Genomic DNA, 19,360 nt, shown 5'->3' with positions numbered 1-19,360 from the left:
AAACATTTTAATATAAATTCTGTAAAAAATAAAAAAAAAATCTGGGAAAACCTGATGATTAAATCTTTTCTTTTAGTTCTAAAGTTATTTTTTCCAAATGTTAATTTTTCTACATTGCCGTTTATAAAACCTGTTCTTATCTTGCCACAAAAATGAAACAAAATTTACTCTATATGTTTGTTAAAGATTCCTTACAATTATTTTTGGTATTTAGTCCTAAACTCCAAAACTGGACCTGCTGAGGCCTGCAAAGTCTGCAACCCAGCTGCTTCAGTTAATACACTCTATGCCAGGAATCATTTTAATTACTGTTAAATGTTTCCTTTGTGATTCAGCATCTATGCTTCTTTAAAGTCACTGCTGATGTCTTTCCATCCTGGGACGGTGAGAGAACATTAGGGGGGGTAAAGGATGATCGTTAAATCTACAGAGATGAAGCAGCAGGTCCTAGCTGCTCCTAATATCTTAAAATCCTATGGAAACGGCTTCCTTTTTGTTAAATATATACACTTAGTAGATTGTTTTATTATGTTCTGATAAATAAAAGCCTACAATGTAAGAGGGAACAGTTTGTGTTCTTCGTTTTATACTAGAATTGAAATAATCATGCAAGACAAGGCCCTCATATTTGGTAGTTTAGATCGTTGTGTCCTTTATGGTTAACTTATCTACACTTTGCACATTTTCTCTCTGGTTTTTTAAGATGCGTAAGAAACACAAAAAACATTCTAGGTCAACTGGTTTGCTAGTATCCTGATAAGCAAACATCATTTCACCAACTTCAGACGTTTTCATAAAAAGAAGCAGTACTCCATCAGAACTAATGCGACACGGTGATAATGAAGCCAATGATTTTACTTATGGTGGATTGTTGCACATAAAGCAAACAAGGCAAAACTTTTTATTCATCAGAAATAAATGTAGATGAATTCCTAATCCAAGCTGAAATCTAAATAAAGTTTTCTATGTAGACTGAATGTTTTTAAATTATGGGGTCTGGACAATAAAGCAAGTAATTGAGACTATATTTCATTCAAACATGGCCTAAAAATAAAAATACCCCCATCTTATTATATGGTAATAATCAACACTATTCTGGTTCAGCTTCCCCATTCAGATAATAACCGACCTGTAGAATCAAGATATTGCTCCGTTAGAAGCTGCTTGACAACATAAAACAGGTTGAGATTTTAAAAAGCAACAATAAACCAACAGTCTAAGAATCTCCATCAGGTGAAGTAAAACCTGACAGATCACTGTGAAGCAGAAAGCTGAACTAATCCAGCAGGTACATCCCAGCTGTGTTTTCAGAGTGCTCTGTAAAGCAGCGACATGCAGACATCAGTCTTTGAGCAGCAGGGCAGCGCGGGGCGTCCCACTGCTCGCCCCGAGCTGCAGAGCAGCTGAGCTAACAGACAGGGTGTGATGAGAAACCAATCATTCTGCTGTACTCGGCTTGAAATCAGAGTTTTCTGCCGGTCAGCGGATGTTTCTGCACGGGACCTCAGAGTCCCCACTGCAACAAAGTCGTTTTTTTCATCGAGGACATTCCTGCTGCGGAGTCGGTTTTCAGTGAAACAGGAGGAGGTTTCTGTCGCTGCGCGGCCACAGAGGGAAGGCCTGCTGACGCAGCTGCTGCCAGGCCTGCTGGTACGGCTGGGAGGCCTGCTTATAGTCCCAATACGTGTGCAGCTCGCCTGACCTGAACAGACATAGAAGAAAGGTTGGACTGTATCACCCCTAAAGCTGCAACAAAAAAGGGCATCACATTTCAATCCAATTTAACTTAATAATCACAAAAAAATGTATTTTATAAAGTCACAAACCCCCACAGTAACACGTTAAAACAATACGATTTGTCTTATCAGTATGATTACAGATAATGTAAATGATGCTGGTGAAGATTCCTAGTCATCCAGGTCATAGTCATCATAAAAAAGTTGTCCTGTGTATTTAACTGAATTCAAAAACTTTGTTTTAGCAGGGAACAAAAATCAGTTTTAAAGCCACAACATAACCAGTGCTAAGTCTTTTTTGCAGCTATTTTTCTTTGCATCGTTTTCTTAGTATGTTTGATTTGGTGATAAGTGGAGGCGTTGCAGAGACAAGGGTGGAACTAAACTGAGAAATACCGGCTGTTTCTCTGTAACTCCATTTGGACGCTTTGTGTTTCGTGCTTCACATGTGTGACTCCACTGCCTTAATTCCCATCGTTCCGAGCTTGAATGACTTCTTGCACAAAATCCACTGTGCCTCATGTATGTTCCCTGGTTTTAGCCATGGAGAAAACTCTTGGCTGAAACCAGTTTTCGTTACATTTACACTTGCTCATATTTTCCAGACAAAAAGTTAATGGTGCATCTCCCAAATGTCCCGGCCGCAACAACGCTTTTATTGGTTCTGCTATCGGGACGGAACCAATAATGGCGAGCCGTTATTATTATTATTCTTTTTTTTTAAAAGGTCAATTTTAATGTTTTATTTAGATTACAAAAATAAATCATAATAAAAATAATCCTATTTATGATGTTTTAAAAATTAAGACCTACGAAAGACTGATTTAAGACATTTTAATACCAATTAAGGCCTTAGTTTTATTTTGAAGAATTCAATGCCTTTTAAGACTTTTTAAAGGAATAGTACACCCAAAACATGATTAGCCTTCATTTTCTACTCACCCCCATGCTGAACAACACTCTGGAGTACTTTTTTGATATCTCAAATGCATCTGGAGATCTGGGAGGCTTCTTGCTGTCTGCTGACATTCAAATAATGGAGGTCTATGGCGCCCGAGACAGAAAGGTCCATTAAAGTCCACAAAAAACGTGTCAATATTCCTCCATACTGCTCGTCCAATGTATTCCAAGTGTCCTGAGTGGGTAGCATCCAGAATTTACTCGAAACGAAGTCATTTAGAATGTTTTTAGAGCATAAACAGTAGTGTATAGGATTTCCTGAAAGCGCGCACATGCGCGTTCACGACGCTACGGAAGCCGGCAGACCAAACCAGCGCATTCAGCTCAGCAAAGAACTCATGCTCTTCCTCAACACTGAAGTCCTCAGACATTTTTCTTTCGTTGTTTCTTTCTTTGCACAGGTAAACAGCACATTTCTTCTTCTACGCTTGCATTATTGGCAGAGCAGACGCTGAATGCGCACTTTCATCTGGTTTGGTCTGCCGGCTTCAGTAGCGTCGTGATCGCGCATGTGCGCGCTTTCAGGAAATCCTATACACTACTGTTCATGCTCTAAAAACATTCTAAATGACTTCGTTTCGAGTAAATTCTGGATGCTACCCACTCAGGACACTTGGAATACATTGGACGAGCAGTATGGAGGAATATTGACACGTTTTTTGTGGACTTTTATGGACCTTTCTGCCTCGGGCACCACAGACCTCCATTATTTGAATGTCAGCAGACAGCAAGAAGCCTCCCAGATCTCCAGATGCATTTGAGATATCAAAAAAGTACTCCAGAGTGTTGTTCAGCATGGGGGAGAGTAGAAAATGAAGGCTAATCATGTTTTGGGTGTACTATTCCTTTAAGGACCTGCGGGAACCCTGCAGATGTATCCAGAACATTACTAATGTAAGTAGTAGTAGTAGTTCTCTGCAAAAAGTTGCATTGTTTGATTGTCTGCATGTGGAACCTTATCAAAGTTAATTCTTGTACGTGTAAAACAATATTTGGTAATAAAGCTTTTTCAGATTATTGTGTCATATATATTTCACTATTTAGATTGGATACCTGAGATAGATTAACTTTTTAATCATATTCTAATTCACTGAGATGCAGATGTAAGTCAGCAGTTTTTATTAGTCCTTCAGTGATTATAATGCTGCTGACCAGTTTGGATCTAAATCATCAGATTAATCATTAGTCTGAAACTTTGTCTAAACGTTCTATAAAGTCTTCTTGGTGACTCTTTGGTTTGCTAACAGTGCTACTGGAAACTGCAGTTTGGTTTTCAGGTGGGGAGTGATGTGTAACATGTGCAAAGGAAGAGGTGGATCGGGTTAACTGCTGAACCGCTGAGGAACAGAAGGAGCTCTGTTTCTGCTTTACAGAGCTAACAATCAGAGCCCAGACACCCATTCAGAATATGCACACCATCCTAGATCTGGTGTTTCCATCAGTTCAGGGGACGCATTATTGATTTAAACCACTGCTGATCCAAAGATGGATTCAAAGAAGTAAGGAAACCATAAAATTAATTTTCTCTTTGAAAGCTTTCTTTCTTAATTAAAGAAAACACTTTGGGTATTCTGGGATATTATTTGAAGGACCTCCTGACTCAGATATGATCATAAGTGAAAGGAAAACCTGTAGGAGTGGATCAGATCAAATCTAAACAGTAAATACTGCATTTCACAGCCAAATTACAGTCGTCATTTTGTTTTGTTTTAGGTTTTAAGCTCTGCTGCAAATTCAAACATACATTTAAAGCAACAATAAGATGATTAAAGTCAAAGTAAAGTCTAGAATTAACTGACTGTAAAACTGGCAATGAGATCAAAATATATATTTTTAAATAAATAATCAGATAGAAAAATGTGCCTTTAAGAAGATTTTATACTGAACTAAGTGAAGTAAAGCTCTGCTACTAGAGGAGTTTTGGATGGAGCTAATTCATCCACAAAAAAAGATTTTTTAATCCTAAATGTAAAGAGTTGATGTATTTTTTACAGTTTAACTATAATTACTGCTCTAGGAGGGTTCCCCTTTCAGCATGTAGCATATGTTCAAGTCTGTACATCTCCAGTTAATCAATCCATTACCAAATAAGTTAACCATAGCTTCAATAATTAATTAATCAATTTTTTCAGCTCTAGTTCGAGCTATTCAATTATAACTCATAAGAAGTTATAATGCAGGAATTAACATGAATAAAATGTCTTTTTCCTTAAACACATTTCCTGATGTCTGAGGTCATCCAATGCTGGATTGTCCTGGTAGTTATGTTTTCAACATTAAAGAAGTGACTATTAAACTCTCTACGAATAAAGTTAATCCACAAAATAAATAAAAAACATCCTTCCACTGGACAGAGTCTGTTACCAGAGAGAGTCAGGCAGAGATGAAGGGTCAGTTGCCGCTACGAGTGACAGGAACGAATGAAAAAGCTCCAGTTTGCAGAGAAGCGACCTGAGGGAGACATTAGCAAGACTTTAATGACCCAAAGAAGGGAAACAGACCATTACTTCCACACTCTATACCTGCTGTACCTGGCTTTAGGTGTTCCCAGGACTTTCTTGGTGACTCCATGTTTGTAGCCGTTGGCAGTGACATCTAGTGGCTGATGTGGTACATTACACCAGCTGATGGCTGGAAGATGATTGACAGGGAAGTTAATGATCGTAAGAAAAAGCAAACCTAAATCAAATGTACATGTTGTTTTAAACACTACAATCTTCTACTTGTTTTTGCTTTTATAAATAACAACTATAACTCAAACTCACAATTTATAAACCATCAGTAAATGATCACCAAAAGCAGTGAGAGCTGCAGTGAGAGCTGTACTGATTCTTGAAGCTGATTTCCAATTTAAACCAGTTCTTCAGTAATAATATTTAATGGCATTTTTTAATCATATTTACTTAAAACCAAAAGACCTTCATGTATTCATCATCATCAAATTTCAATAACATGTTAAATGGTTTTCGAAATGTTTAAAGTAAAAATAAATACTTTTAAGTATTTATTTGTGGTCAGCTGGGATTCCTCTCTAAAGACTGGAATTGTGCTCCTTAATAGCAAAATTCAGATTGGATAATCGGCTTCTGGAAACATCAATTTTCCCGAAATTCCTGCTTGGACTTTGACTAGGACTTTCTCTGCACTTCTATCTGAATGTTTTCATTGTAGCTCTATCTATGCGTTTATTCCACACTGAGTTGTTTGGACCTCATTTCAGCGCATCCTTCATGGCCTCGTAAATCAGATCTCCAAATTCCTCGATGTGAACTTGGTTTCATCTATGCAACAAAGTATTTCCTGGAAGTAGGACAAACTGACCTGCTCCACACGGCGAGATGCGTCCCTGTTCGCTCCGGTGTTGGAGCTCGGTTTGGTTCTGGCTGAACGGGAACTCCAGACTGGACTGAAGGAGCAGTGGTGAACAAATGGAGAAACCATCTGGAAGATCTGACACGTGGGAGCTCCTGCGAGTGAAGGACAGTTAGACACAAAGGAAGTCTCTGAACCTGTTCTGGGGACGATCGGTTGGCCTCGCCTTAACTGGCTGGTTTACTGCTACAGACCCAACTTTCAAACAGCACAGAATCTTTCAACAGGGTTAAAGTCGGGGCTTTGAATAGGACACTCAGAGAAGTTAGCTTAATTTTTATAAATCCAGAACTGAGGTCTCATTTTTAAAACACTGCAGAGGATTCCTACTAAACAGAGAGATGTGGCAAATATATGAAAATGACATAAGCCTTGGAAGTGTTATATTTCCCAAAACTGACATTTCACACAGTTGGGGTGCTGCGCCAGGCTGCATGACAAAAAAAGTGGACATCTTAAGTTTTCCTTTAGCTGTACTTCAGTTCCCATTAAATGCTCCACCTTATGTTTAGCTCTATACACCCAGACACTAAACCATAAATGATCCTCATGAATGTTGATGTGCATTAAAATTAGTCTGCAGATCATTGTAAGTTCATGGTTACCAATGGAACATCAGATAGGAGGCATAAAAAAGAAAAGGAGTTAGTGCTGGACGTCTCAGATCTAAGGATTCTTTCACAGAAAGTGTCTTAAAATGAGAATCTGTCACCAGAAACCCAAAACTCTGCGTTAGAATCTCTCTGTAGCACCAATATAATTTATATGTCCATAAAAAATGGCTACAGGTTCTTATATTTAGATGTGTCCTAATCTCTACATAGACATATTCTTCAATCAGTTAAGCTCACTGACCTCGTCCTGTTTAACACCTGTGATCAACAGGGATGCCGTCTTAAGCATATGATTTATGAAATAGTGTATGAACTGTTAGACAATGCCTGAATCCATACTATATACCTCAAATGTATATAGGCAGCTTCTCTCTGTGCTCTGACTGCATGTGGGGCTTTCTGCCTGTGAGACAGCGCTTAGGGAATTAGTGACTCAGCTGATAAACGGTAACAGTAAAACAGTTGCTGCTTTCACCAGAAGTCACTAATCTCATAAAAAAAACACAGAGAAAAGTCACAATTTTTCTTTAGTCAATGTTAAATGGAAAATAAAAAAAGTTGCTAGAGGTCTTCAACTCCCCAAATATAGCAACAAAGTCCCTAAGTTGGCAACACTGGACTGTTGTCTCCAGTTTTTCCTTCACTAGAGAGCCGAGTAGTGCAGCAACAGTGAGCATTATACACTACAGAAGAGGGTGTTGTTTCACAATTAAGTGCATGTTAACATTTCATGATTTTAAATTCATATTTTTTGTGCAAATATACAAAAAGCTACTCACTGGAACTAAGGGGTTAAACTAAGTTGCCTCTCATCATTTACGTAGTGACCTGTGGTACGAACCACGCTCTTGATCATCAGGAAGAGGAATGTGATGGTGAGGAAACATTTTAATATTGTGTCGACCTTGCTTTAGAATTTAAACCCCCTAATGAGCTTTTTATTACTTCCTCATGTATAGCTGTGATTCAGCAGGTCAAAGATATACTATAATGTGGTTTTGGATTCAAAATACGATTAAAGTTTCAAAGGAAGTGAATTGAAATGTCCAAGAAGAATTATGATGCAATCTGGCTTCAATTCCCCCCCTGAACCAGATTCCTCCACCTTAAAATTGTGCATAACCGTCAGATGGGTCAGAGTTTCCATGAGGTAATGCACATTCTCACGTTAGTTTGTCTATAGATCACAACATTTGCCTGGAAAGCGGCTTACAACAGCTTTATAAACAGAGACACCTGCTCTGTGCCCATGTTTCATTAATCTGTACCTATGAAAACACAACAGGTCCTCAGCAGGATGCTTCCACCCCCATGCTTAACAGCAGACACCATTTTATATGTATATATATAAAAAAAAATCAAGCCAGTGTGGAAAAACATGACAGTAAATCCCCTCACAGCCCCCACCTCGTCACCAAGGCTCTCTGCATGACTTCCTGGCTGTATGGACACTTTCCCACCACGATGGTGCTGAAGTACAGAGCCTCCTCCAGGTAGTGGGACAGCAGCGCCCCCTGGAAGCCCAGCACCCCCCAACGGGCCAGTTTGTCACTGCAGGACAGGGACAGGGTGGGCTCTCCCCGACCTGGCTTTACACGGAGGACCCCAGTGCTGTGGTAGCCCGCCCCAGGGTGCAGAGGGTCCGCCTGGCCTCCAGGGACACACTTGGCACCCGTCCTGTGAACATCTGTGACCTGTGGACGTGAACAGGCTGGGTGATGCGGCTCTGCAGGGCCGTCTGGTTTAGGCTCCTCTGCTGTTGCTGGAGCAGACTCGTCTGGATCAGGTGCTTTAGTGGAACAAGTCCTGGATTCAGTCCAGCCCGTTTCCTCTTCTTTTGTCTCTTTCTCTTGGAGACGAGGTAGCTTAATGTTCCCTCCGTCTCTGGGTTCCTCAGCTTTCCTCTTCAGGTTCCCCCCTCCATCCTGCTCTGGACGGCGGTTCGCCGATGTAACAGGAGGGCAGGGCTGGGACTGGGAGTCAGTCATGGGAATAATGGAAGCGTCACCACCTGGCGATGAAACGTTATCCTCAGAAAGATTCAGGTTAATGAGTTTTTAAAGCTACGAAATATTAAATGAAATGTAACCTTAAGATTGATTGGAGGAACTGAAGCGTCGGAAAGGGAATGACTTTTCATTCATGGAATAATTTTTTCCACTAGCTCTAGAAGATGCCAGGTGTCATTTTTTATCATTCTTAATCAGCAGCACTGGAGACGATGTAAGAAAATCCCTCACGTTCATTTTTCTTAACGCCGTGAAAAGCTTGGAGAATAGCACAAACGCCCAAAAACCTTGATTTCCAGAATCTGGGTTTTCCACTCCCACATCATGATGCAGCCGCCACCGTACCCCAAGCTACATTTGCCCCGGACACGATTTAAGCAGCAGAAGCAGGTTTAAATGCAAAGTCAATGGTTGATGCGCATCAAGTTTCTTCTAAAGGTCCTGCAGCGCGTCTCGAGCAGCAGAAGCAGCATATCTGCTTCTGACCATCTAAGTCACAGGAGTTTGAAAAATGACACACCGATCAGAGAAGCTGTCATGGAGATAGATGGTGCTGCTATTGCAGCAAGCTCTGATCACTCCACTGAAACAGTTTATTAAAGCCAAAATTAGATTAAAATGTTGAAACTGCCAGCAAAATTTGTTCACTTTTATTACTCTGGTGCTTGCATAGGGTTTGTACATGAATGAGCAACTCTTATTTAATGCTTTTTAATGTTCTTTTAATGCTCTTAGAAATTATCTTCATGCCATCAACAAGTACCCAATATATATATATATATATATATATATATATATATATATATATATATATATATATATATATATATATATATATACATACAGCAAAATCCTTCGTCATCTTCACCGTGGACAGGCTGCAGCCATGTCCCAAGTTCCTCGTTTTCCCGCCATTTTGGTTCAAATTTACATTTTTCCCCATTCTCTAGCCTTTTCTACACCTCAAGCTTCTTTTCCGAAGCCATTTTAATGCCACAGTTATCAAATTTAATGACTTTTAATTAGGGATGCACGATATAATCGGCCCCCTATCGGTATCGGCCTGTATCGGCCTTAAAACTGAATATCGGATATCGGCCACCCCACCGATATTTAACCCGATATTTGATCAGCTTCTGAGTTTCTAAAGTCTAAAAAAAAAATAAAAAATACTACTTCTTCTTCTTCCTCAAAAACTTCTTTTTTACCGACTTAAAAACTTCTAAAGACGAGGGAAAAAATATTGATACATTAAAATATCACAATATCTTCATATGCTGATATATTGCCATTTAAAAACACCATATCAATCTCTTTTACCAATGAAATATTGCTATATGTCATCGTTATGCTACGAAATCCCCCGAAAATTCACGAAATTTTGCCATATTTTTATATGTTGATATATTGACGCGGTATCGATTTATTTTACTAACAAAATCTCACAAGAATTTGCAAAATATCACGAGAGTTTGTAACAGAACGATGAAATTTCACGAGATTTTGAAAGTAAAATAGATCAACCGCGTTTTTAATAATCAATTTCATATCAGCATATGAAAATATATTTGAGTATATTATTTTTCAAAGTGTCAGAAATAGATAACAAAACTGCTATTTTCAATGACTACTTATGTTTGTCCAGCTTTAACATCGGTATCGGTTATCGGCTACATGAGTTTTAAAATATCGGCATATCGGATATCGGCCAAAATCCCAATATTGTGCATCCCTATTTTTAATGCCAATTAAGGCCTTCATTTAAAAATGTATCATTTAATGACTTTTAATGATTTTTAATGACCTGCGGAAACCCTGTTGCAGGTTATACCATTTCCCTGAAAAACACTAACATCTTCTTCCAGCCCCCACGAACATTAGGGGGGGGGAAAAACCAAGAGGCGACCCGGCCTGAGGCAGCTGCTGCTGGGGATTCCCAGTGACTTCAACATTTAGTGGAATCAAAACAAACTAACAAAACTCTAAGGGTAGTTTTTCTCCTTAAACCAGTTACGAAGAGAAACAATTTATTTCCATTGTATCAGGGAGTTGTTTTGATTGTTTTTATTTGTTGTTGTTTTTTTACGTGTACTCATGCTAGCTCTGAAGCTCATCATCTGATCTGAAGTGGGCTGGCTGCAACTTAAGACGCTGACATTAGCAACTATGCTAACATGACAAGGACGGGGACGATTTTTGGTTTTAAGCTTAAAAACCCCCAGTGGACCAAAGGTTGCGTGGCTGCTTGTTCGACGCATTTACTGGTGTACAAGAAACATGAAACACAAAAGCTTCAGCTCAGAAACTTAGTATGTAAAAAGAAGTATGAACTTAATTTTGTTAACACGATCAAATCTGTAAAATTAATAAATTCAAACTAACTTGTCAAAAGTCTTGGCCCTAGTGGAAAAATAAAGAGTAATCCAAACAAAAAAGTAACTAAAAAAAAGAAGCACACTGGTAGTTAGACACGGTGATGACAGAATAATGCTCTGGGATTACTTTAGATTGGATGGAAATTGGAGGTTATGAAAAAAGACAAAGTTAGTTTTGATGTAGAGAGGAACTTCACCAAAGGAGAGGAAATGTCTTGGACCAACAGTTGATTTAACAAAGTATCAGTCTGAGGATGTGGAAACGCCGAATTTATAAAAAGTATCCAAGATAGTACAAAAAAATGACTTTTTGGCTAAAGATGGATTCCTCTTACTTTACTCAGAGCTTGTAAAGCATGCTGGGAGCATGTTGGACTCACATGGAGTGTGACTGGTAAAGAGGAGGAAGGAAACTCCCGGCTGAAGCCTCCACTTCCCTCTCTGATCCGCCGGGCGAAACAGCGAGCTGCAGCGACCGCTGACGGCGCCGTGCAGCTCCTGGATCAGATACCTGCACAGAAACCCCTCCACAGTGAACTCCACCACTAAGAATGAAGGTCTATAAGAAAAGAGACCAAACATTCACCTGATGCAGCCCCTTCTGGCGATGACTTCTGCATGGCTGTCGTTGAGCACGTCCCCTGATTCAGCAAAGGAATGGTTTCAGAGCAAATATGAATGAATATATGGCTGAAAAAATAAAAACAACCATTAGAAGGATCACACAGACCGGCGGGACTCATGGCTGCTTTTCCGACACATTTAGTCCCAGTTCCCAAAGAAACGACCTCCATCTCAACTGGAACAAGAAGATCATTTCAGTTATTTCCCAGTTTACCTGCTGTCTCAGAAATCCACATTCATTTCCCGGCTGCATAGAACTGAACCACAAGGGATAGCCCCTCAGTGCGATAAAGTTTAAACCAGCTCTTTATGGTTTGATTTGTTTCAACTTGAGATGCACCAAATCAGACGGCCAGACTTTATGATCCTGTAAGATACTGAAAAATGTCAGTTTTTTGGCAACTATTTAGTTAAACACACCAAAACTAGGATCATCCAGTATGGCTCGGCTAAAAAAAAGCATTAAAAATGTACTTTGGTTGACTTTTATATGTTAAATAAAACTAATAGAGTAAGGAATAAACTGGAATATAATTTTAATACCTTAATTTTCTGCTGGAGTCGACTCTACTGCTGATTTTAAAGAGCCTGCAGCAGGGCTTCAGTCACTCTAAACAAACAACACATCAATGACCAATTATCAGCAGCTCAGAAATCTGTTTTATTTTTGGATAAATACAGCTCCAGTAGTATAAGACCAGTAGAAATTGATATTTTAGAGAACTAAATTCTATACCCTAAATATTCCATCGATGCTTCTTTAGCATAGATAGAGCTATGATGTGTGGCATTGCTGGTTGTCTTGTCTCTCATCCTTCTCCTTCTCTCTAAAATACTCAATAGAGACTCTATAAGGTTTAAGACAATTAGCTGGCTATAACAGTACAGTACTGCACTAGCTTTTGGTATCCTTTGACAGTGTTGGATGGCTGGAAAGCTTTTTAAAGCTTTATATCATCTGTAAAAAATTATCACTTGGTGCAAAGTAGATTCCTGTCTTCTCGACTCTTCCTCCGGACTTTGAGATCTTGATTTCTTAAAGAAATACAGACTTTAATCAGAAAAGAACCACTGAGGTACACTTTAAACCGGAGTTTCCGCCTAATCCATCGTTCCTTATATGCAATGAATGCAACAGTAGGGGCTCATCCAGAGATGGGTGTAGAGTTTGTTACTTTTATTGGAGCTGACTGAATTATTGTGACAGAGAGTCTATACTAAATGAGATGCAGATCAAACTCTCTGCAACATTTGTGAGGCGATCTGTTTCCTCTGATTGTTCCTCAGAGCGAGACTGTTAAGGTTGTAGAGCGCGTGATTTTCCAACAGCCTCAGATCCATAGCTACAAGTCCTTCATTCTGCATTGTCTTTGTCTGCTTAGATAAATAAGCCATTTAGTGTTTTAAATTATGTTTGATGGTAGAGAAAATAGGATCTTGTCCATCCCTGAGCTTATCATTAATGCTACCCCTCTGAAATCAAATTGACGGAGTTTGGACCGAGCTTGGATAAGTTAACCGTGCCAAGCTTATTTCCTTAGGACCATTTACACATCAGGCTGGAACAGTTCCTCGCCTCCTGTTGGTCCACAATACTGCAGCTCTCAAGGTGGGAATTAGACAAACAAAAAGGGCGGCGCCCATAACATTCAAGAACTTACGTGCCTGTATATCATTCACAGATGAAGACATCTGTGAATGATAAAGCCGGACACACAAGAAAACCTACTAGAACTAGATTTAGGTCGTGTCTGGCACGGTCCAGTTCAGTTGCGTTCAATTTACACTCAACAGTAATCCTGGTTTCTGAGCTCGGCCCGATCTCAGAACGGTTTCAGGAGGGTAGTGTAAATGGATCCATCTGTGTGATGCCACTGGGTCTCCACTCAGTGTGAATCCCGCACAAACTCCTGAGTGGCCTTTACTTCTTTGTCTTTAGGAGGCTGCAGCTATTTCTGATAATTGTGCATGTTTTGTTTTTTTACCACATTTTTACCTTCCACTAAACTTTTCACTTATGAGAAAAACTCAAAACACTGTCAAAAAGCAGCCTCTCTATTTATGACTATCCCATCCTGCTGAGATGGAGTTTTTTGTAATCCTTTTTGTTTATTTATTTAAATATTTTTATTTTATTTTATTTTTTTTTTCACATTCGCTCTTAATGAGAATGTACATCAATGAGTATTCTATTGAAAATTGTTACAGAAAAATAATCACTGTTATAATATGTGATTGCACATTTATTGCACTGATTGCTAATCTTTCATAGTGTCCATTTTAGTGGATATTTTCATGGCTTATTTTCCATTTAGATTCTGAGCCATTCCAAAGGAACCAAATATATTAAAAAAAAAATCATAACGCCAAATTATTTTAATCAAGATAACATTGTTGCAGACTCTTGCACAGAGAGACTGTTTGAAAATAAAAGCGAAGTCAATCACATTTACATCACATGGCTGTTTTTTCTGCTCTAACCTGATCCAGTGTTTAGGCTCCGGGTGACCCGGAGCACAGCGGCCAACAGGCTCCACTCTCTGCCGGCCTCCGGCTTCCCTCTCCGGGGCAGCTGTTGGAAACGCTCGTAACACAGTTTAGCGACTTCATCAGCGTTTATCATGACAAGAATATCAAATCAGTATTTAGGTATAATAAAACGTTTTGCTTCAAAATATTTACTGTTAAGGCAGGAAGTTTTATTCAGGCGCGTGAAACGATTTGAAACATTTTTCCAAAGCAAGGGGAAGTACTTCCGGGAACGACCGGAAGTACTTTCACAATAAAAGCTTAATTAAACCGATTTAATAGTAAAACGTTATATTGTTCCGAACACAGCTGTTTATGGAAGCCCATTTCCGCCACTCTGTAAAAAAAAAAAAAAACAAAAAAAAAATTATCTCATTTTAATGAAATAGTAACACAATATAATGAGATGCTATCTCATTATATTGAGTTACTATCTCATTATATTGAGTTACTATCTCATTATAATGAGATACTAACTCAATATAATGAGAGTATTTTTTTACTGTAGTAAAATACATTAAATAGAATATATATATATATATATATATATATATATATATATATATATATATATATATATATATATATATATATATATATATATATATATATATATATATATATATATATATATATATATAAAACAATCCAACTCACATCATGTGAACAGCCACTGGAGAAAAAAAAAAGTTATTCAAAGACAACCTAAATAAGCAAAAAGAGAAGCCCTGTCTACTCTTATGACTAATGAGCTAAACTGAAAAGGTCAAATTATCTGAGCTTCAGCCTGATTGTTTGTTTACATTTACCAGTTAAAAAATTAGCAGCAGAATCCTGGATGTGCTGAAAGCATGGAGAGAGACCTGGTCGATCCCAGAATAAAGCTAATTTCTACAAAATACATTGAGTGATGTTAAAAACCTGAACTATGCTTTGCTGGTCATCATAAGCGTCGTTAGACCTATTTAAGGGTGGCTTCAGCCACCCTTTCTTTGGCATTAGCCACCCTATAATTATTTTGCGATTTTAAAAAATATATATTTTTTTCTGTATTTATTTTTTCCTCATATTTTCCCAAAACAAATGCAGTAAAGCACCGAATAAAAGCCATAAAGAAGACAAGTTAATCTGAACAATCATAGGCGTAACTTCCTTAAGGACTGGTGTGGACATGTCCCCACCAATATTTTGTACACGTATTTTGCTTTCGGTGCTGTGTATATCTGATTAAAACCCCATTCATGCCGCTCCTCAGAAAGAAAATAAAAAAAGTTCTCCCCGCTGCTCACCGTCCACAAACCCCGACAAAAAAACTCAGAAAAAATAATCTGTTGCCTCTCGCTTTCTCCCCAATCACCCCCCTCCAACCTCTCCCCATAACATTTGAATTGAAGATATCCGCGGGTGACGGGTCGGGTTCGGCAGTCATCCTAACGGGTTCGGGCGGGTGCGGGTTGGTAAAACTCGACCCCTGCAGGTCTCTAGGCTACACTACATTCAGTATCGTTGCCATAGAAACAGACAACAGCGCCAATATATCAGAATTATACTAAAACACACGCAAATAATTTCCCACATAAAAAACAGGACTTTCAGTCCATTACATTTTTCCGTTTTTAGAGGGTTGTTTATTTTGCGTTTATTAAGTGATGGCTGTGGTATATTAGCTTTCACTGCTATAACCTTTCGCAGCAGTGATTGATTAATTTAAACACCTGCTCTACTGATGGTCTATCGGAGTTGGTGTTTAGGTTGAACATAAAGAACACCTTTTATTTGAAGCTTCTTGTAGCTACTGTTTTAATCCCGGCTTTACTTAAAACTTTTTCCTGACTTTGATAGTGTTGCCATTCAGTAGCAAGCACTGCTTCCCTTTTTCTTTTATATGTACACGTACATTTAAGATTTAGCGTGTTAAGTTGACAACTCATGAGCAAGCTGCTTTTTGCAATCTAGCAGGAAGGTAAGGATAGGATCTTGCAGGTGTGACGTCACTCTGCAGGGGGTCCAAAGATAAAAGCTTTAAACAATTTTGGCATTGGAATTTCAGATTTAAGGGAGTTAGAAAGTTCACTTAGTAAAAGTGCAAATAATAAATCTGATTACCGATTACTTTTAAGCTGGTTGAACATACTGCGACAGACTGGTGACCAGTCCAGGGTGATCCCACCTCTCACCCAGAACGTGGCTAGAGATATGCACCAGCACCTCCTGATCCCACTGAGGGATAAGGTTAAAGAAAATGGATGGTTGAACATAGTCCGCTCTCCCAGATTCTATCAAATCAGTATTGACACTGCTGGTGGATGTTCTTGACAGAAAGACGGAGTTGCTTAATCATATTCTGCTTAAGGTCCCATAAGATCTTGTCCGAGTCCTGGTTTAAAAGTAAATTAATTTTAAAAAGTGACCCAAAATTGACTGTCAATAAATGTTCTACAAAATATTTATTTGATTTCTTTGATTTGTACTGTCTGTTTAGATTTATGTGATATTTTTTGCACAAAATATATAAGTGAATATTGTAACAGTTATGTTTTCAACTGTAAGCATTAAATTGATAAATGTTATTCGCATTTTTTTGGCTTTATCCTTTCCAACAAAAAAAAAAAAGGCGTCGCGCAGGTAGCTCCCTTTCCTTATGAGCCGTCCCCAGCAACTTTCAACACAAAGTTACACCCTTGTCTTAGACAACGCCTTAGCAGGTGCACTGAAAAAATTCGGCGCGCGCATAGTGCGCGCATTATCTTCTAGGGGCTAAGCCACCCTTGTCTCTTAAACCTAGAGACGCCCCTGCTGGTCATGTTTTGACAAGTTTAAGTTCAGATCAAGGTTTGACAAAAGTCTGGAATTACTGATAGGATGACTGAAATAACAAATGTGTTTTCTTTTCATTTCCTAATTTTAAGTCATCAAGGAGGTTGGAAGGAGGATGGATAGTTTGGTTTTAAAAGAAAATAAATCTGACAGTCATCTGCATACAGTGAAAAGATAAGCAGTGATTTGATAATGAAAAACAGCCCAAGAACTGAACCTTCAGGAAATCCACATAAAACAGCTGCCATATTATACTTTTTCTTTATTTAAACAGGCCTGCTAATATGATCTTATGTTGCACCATTATGGCAATTGCCATGTGAAAAACCCCCAGATATATCCATTGGCCGGGCGTACAGGATGTTATCTTTACAGAATATGAGAAACCATGGAGGCTAGATGTCTACTTTTATCTGTAAGGTATATGTTGGATGTAATACTGCATCGCTTAGGTATTTTTAAAACCAGGTGTAGTTAAAGACACTGCACCATGGATCCTCCATCCTCTGGGCCAGTTTGCATCATTTCTCGGCAGGATTTACAGCAATCCTCTCATGTTTCCTGGAACATTTCCACGGCTTCCACTGCAGAATTCTGGGTCGCTCCTCGCAGACACACATTCAGACTGGAACCACTGTTGGCTGCAGGATGCCAACAGTGGGGAAGACATGACAACAGTTTGTTTGTGTGGCTACATCCCAGCATCTACTTCCAATTACCCAGAGCCCGCCGGCCAAACCACAAACTGCGTCCTGATGAGTGGAAAATGCTGCCGGCTCCGGCACAGCTCTATCTGCATCAGCAATCACTCCAAATACTTTAAGTTCGTGGATTCAGAGGCACTGGGTTCAATTATGGCCGACATTGTTCATGTTTCTCTTTGATGCCCAACGATTTAAAAATCAAGTTGTGTTTAAATGTTGCAAAGAAAAAAATACTAGAGTGATCTAAAGTGAAGGGTTTATATTTGTGATTTACTTGCTATAAAGCAAGTGGTGGACCTTTCTGTCAATAAGGGAGTAAAACTTGCTGTCAGAAGCTTCCATGGGGCCCCAAGCAAAATTTTATCTGCAGATATTTACTCTGTTTCGCAATCTCTTTTTGATTTGCATCATCTAGAGTTACTAACAATAATAAAATAAAGTAGTAGGTGATCTATTTACAGTACAGATTTTATGTGATTTATACTTTTGGTTCAAACAGCAATATGCAAAAATAACCTGCAGTGTAAGAATAACAAATAAAATTGCTTTGATAAAGAAAATTATTTTTTTTTTGGACAAAATCTGATATAGCAAATAAACAAAATGTCAAACTTATCATTGTTCTCCAACAATACGTTTGTCTATGAGAATTTTACACTCGACTCTGTTTTAATTTGGTTCCAAAACAGTAATGTTTATCGTGTAAGGTAATAATTCTATTTGGTTAAAGATATTTTGATAATAAAATGCATAATTTTGTCATGAAAGTATATGAATTGTTTACTATATTTATATAGAAATCATTATACATGCTTAAAAATGAAAAAGGAATTGGTTGATATTAACATTTGTTGGTGGTGAAATAAAATAAACTGGTTAAAAATGACATCAGATATTGTTGAAAACAGGCTTGGCTGGAAGGGATGCAAAGCAGCACTAGCAGATGGATTATCAGGGGTCTTCAGCGTACATTTCCAAAACAAGTAGTTAAATATAACTGTATAGAAAGCCTTTAGACATTTTAATGCCAAGCTGCTACATTTCAGGTGTAAGATTATAAATTGGCCATGATGAGTCGACTTTTAAATGTTTTTTTTAATCTATATAGCACCAATTCACAGCACATGTCATCTTAAGGGACTTAATAGAGACAATTCAATCAGATCATACAGTCAGATTAGTTCAAAGGAAAACCAGCTGATTGCATTGACTCATTGGGCCGAAAGCAATCCCCCAATTTTTCAATCTTTTTTTTAGAATCTTAATTCCAGCAAAATAGTCGTTTTCCTTGACCAAGCCACCTAACACTGGTCAATATAATATCCAGGCAGTAGAAGCCCCTTAAAATCATTGTATAAATTTTTATTCTACTGACCGAAACCTAAAAACTAAGGAGAAGGTTATCTTCAGGGTCTTTGCAACTAAACCTTAACAACACAATTTATTCCCATTTAGTTGCATTGAAGCCAAAAACTTCATTAAAGCCAAAAACTGTGTGTTTAATGACTTTACATGATAAACATGGAGATAAGTTTTTATTTTCTCTTTGCAAAATAGACTAAAACTAAATTAGAATAGGTACACTAGAAAGAAACTAAATAAATTACATTACTATAAAAG

General features: G+C 38.3%; 1 protein-coding gene across 1 annotated transcript; it reads right to left on the bottom strand.

Moving 5' to 3' along the window:
• Positions 1-1,041: 1,041 nt before the first annotated feature.
• adat1 (adenosine deaminase tRNA specific 1) lies at positions 1,042-14,444 on the bottom strand. Its single transcript, XM_038286893.1, has 9 exons — positions 14,172-14,444; positions 11,797-11,865; positions 11,653-11,707; positions 11,447-11,577; positions 8,090-8,693; positions 6,018-6,163; positions 5,228-5,327; positions 5,061-5,147; positions 1,042-1,702 (listed from the first exon to the last, which is right to left on the bottom strand). Exons 1-9 carry the CDS (start codon positions 14,311-14,313, stop codon positions 1,570-1,572), a joined length of 1,467 nt encoding a protein of 488 aa, XP_038142821.1. The 5' UTR covers positions 14,314-14,444; the 3' UTR covers positions 1,042-1,569.
• Positions 14,445-19,360: the final 4,916 nt, after the last annotated feature.

The sequence above is a fragment of the Cyprinodon tularosa genome, unplaced genomic scaffold, assembly GCF_016077235.1.
Source record: "Cyprinodon tularosa strain WSP-4 unplaced genomic scaffold, ASM1607723v1 ctg232, whole genome shotgun sequence".
Classification (NCBI taxonomy): Eukaryota; Metazoa; Chordata; class Actinopteri; order Cyprinodontiformes; family Cyprinodontidae; genus Cyprinodon; species Cyprinodon tularosa.
The sequence above is the reverse complement of the archived record's forward strand: the minus strand, read 5'-3'. Positions and strand labels throughout refer to the sequence as shown.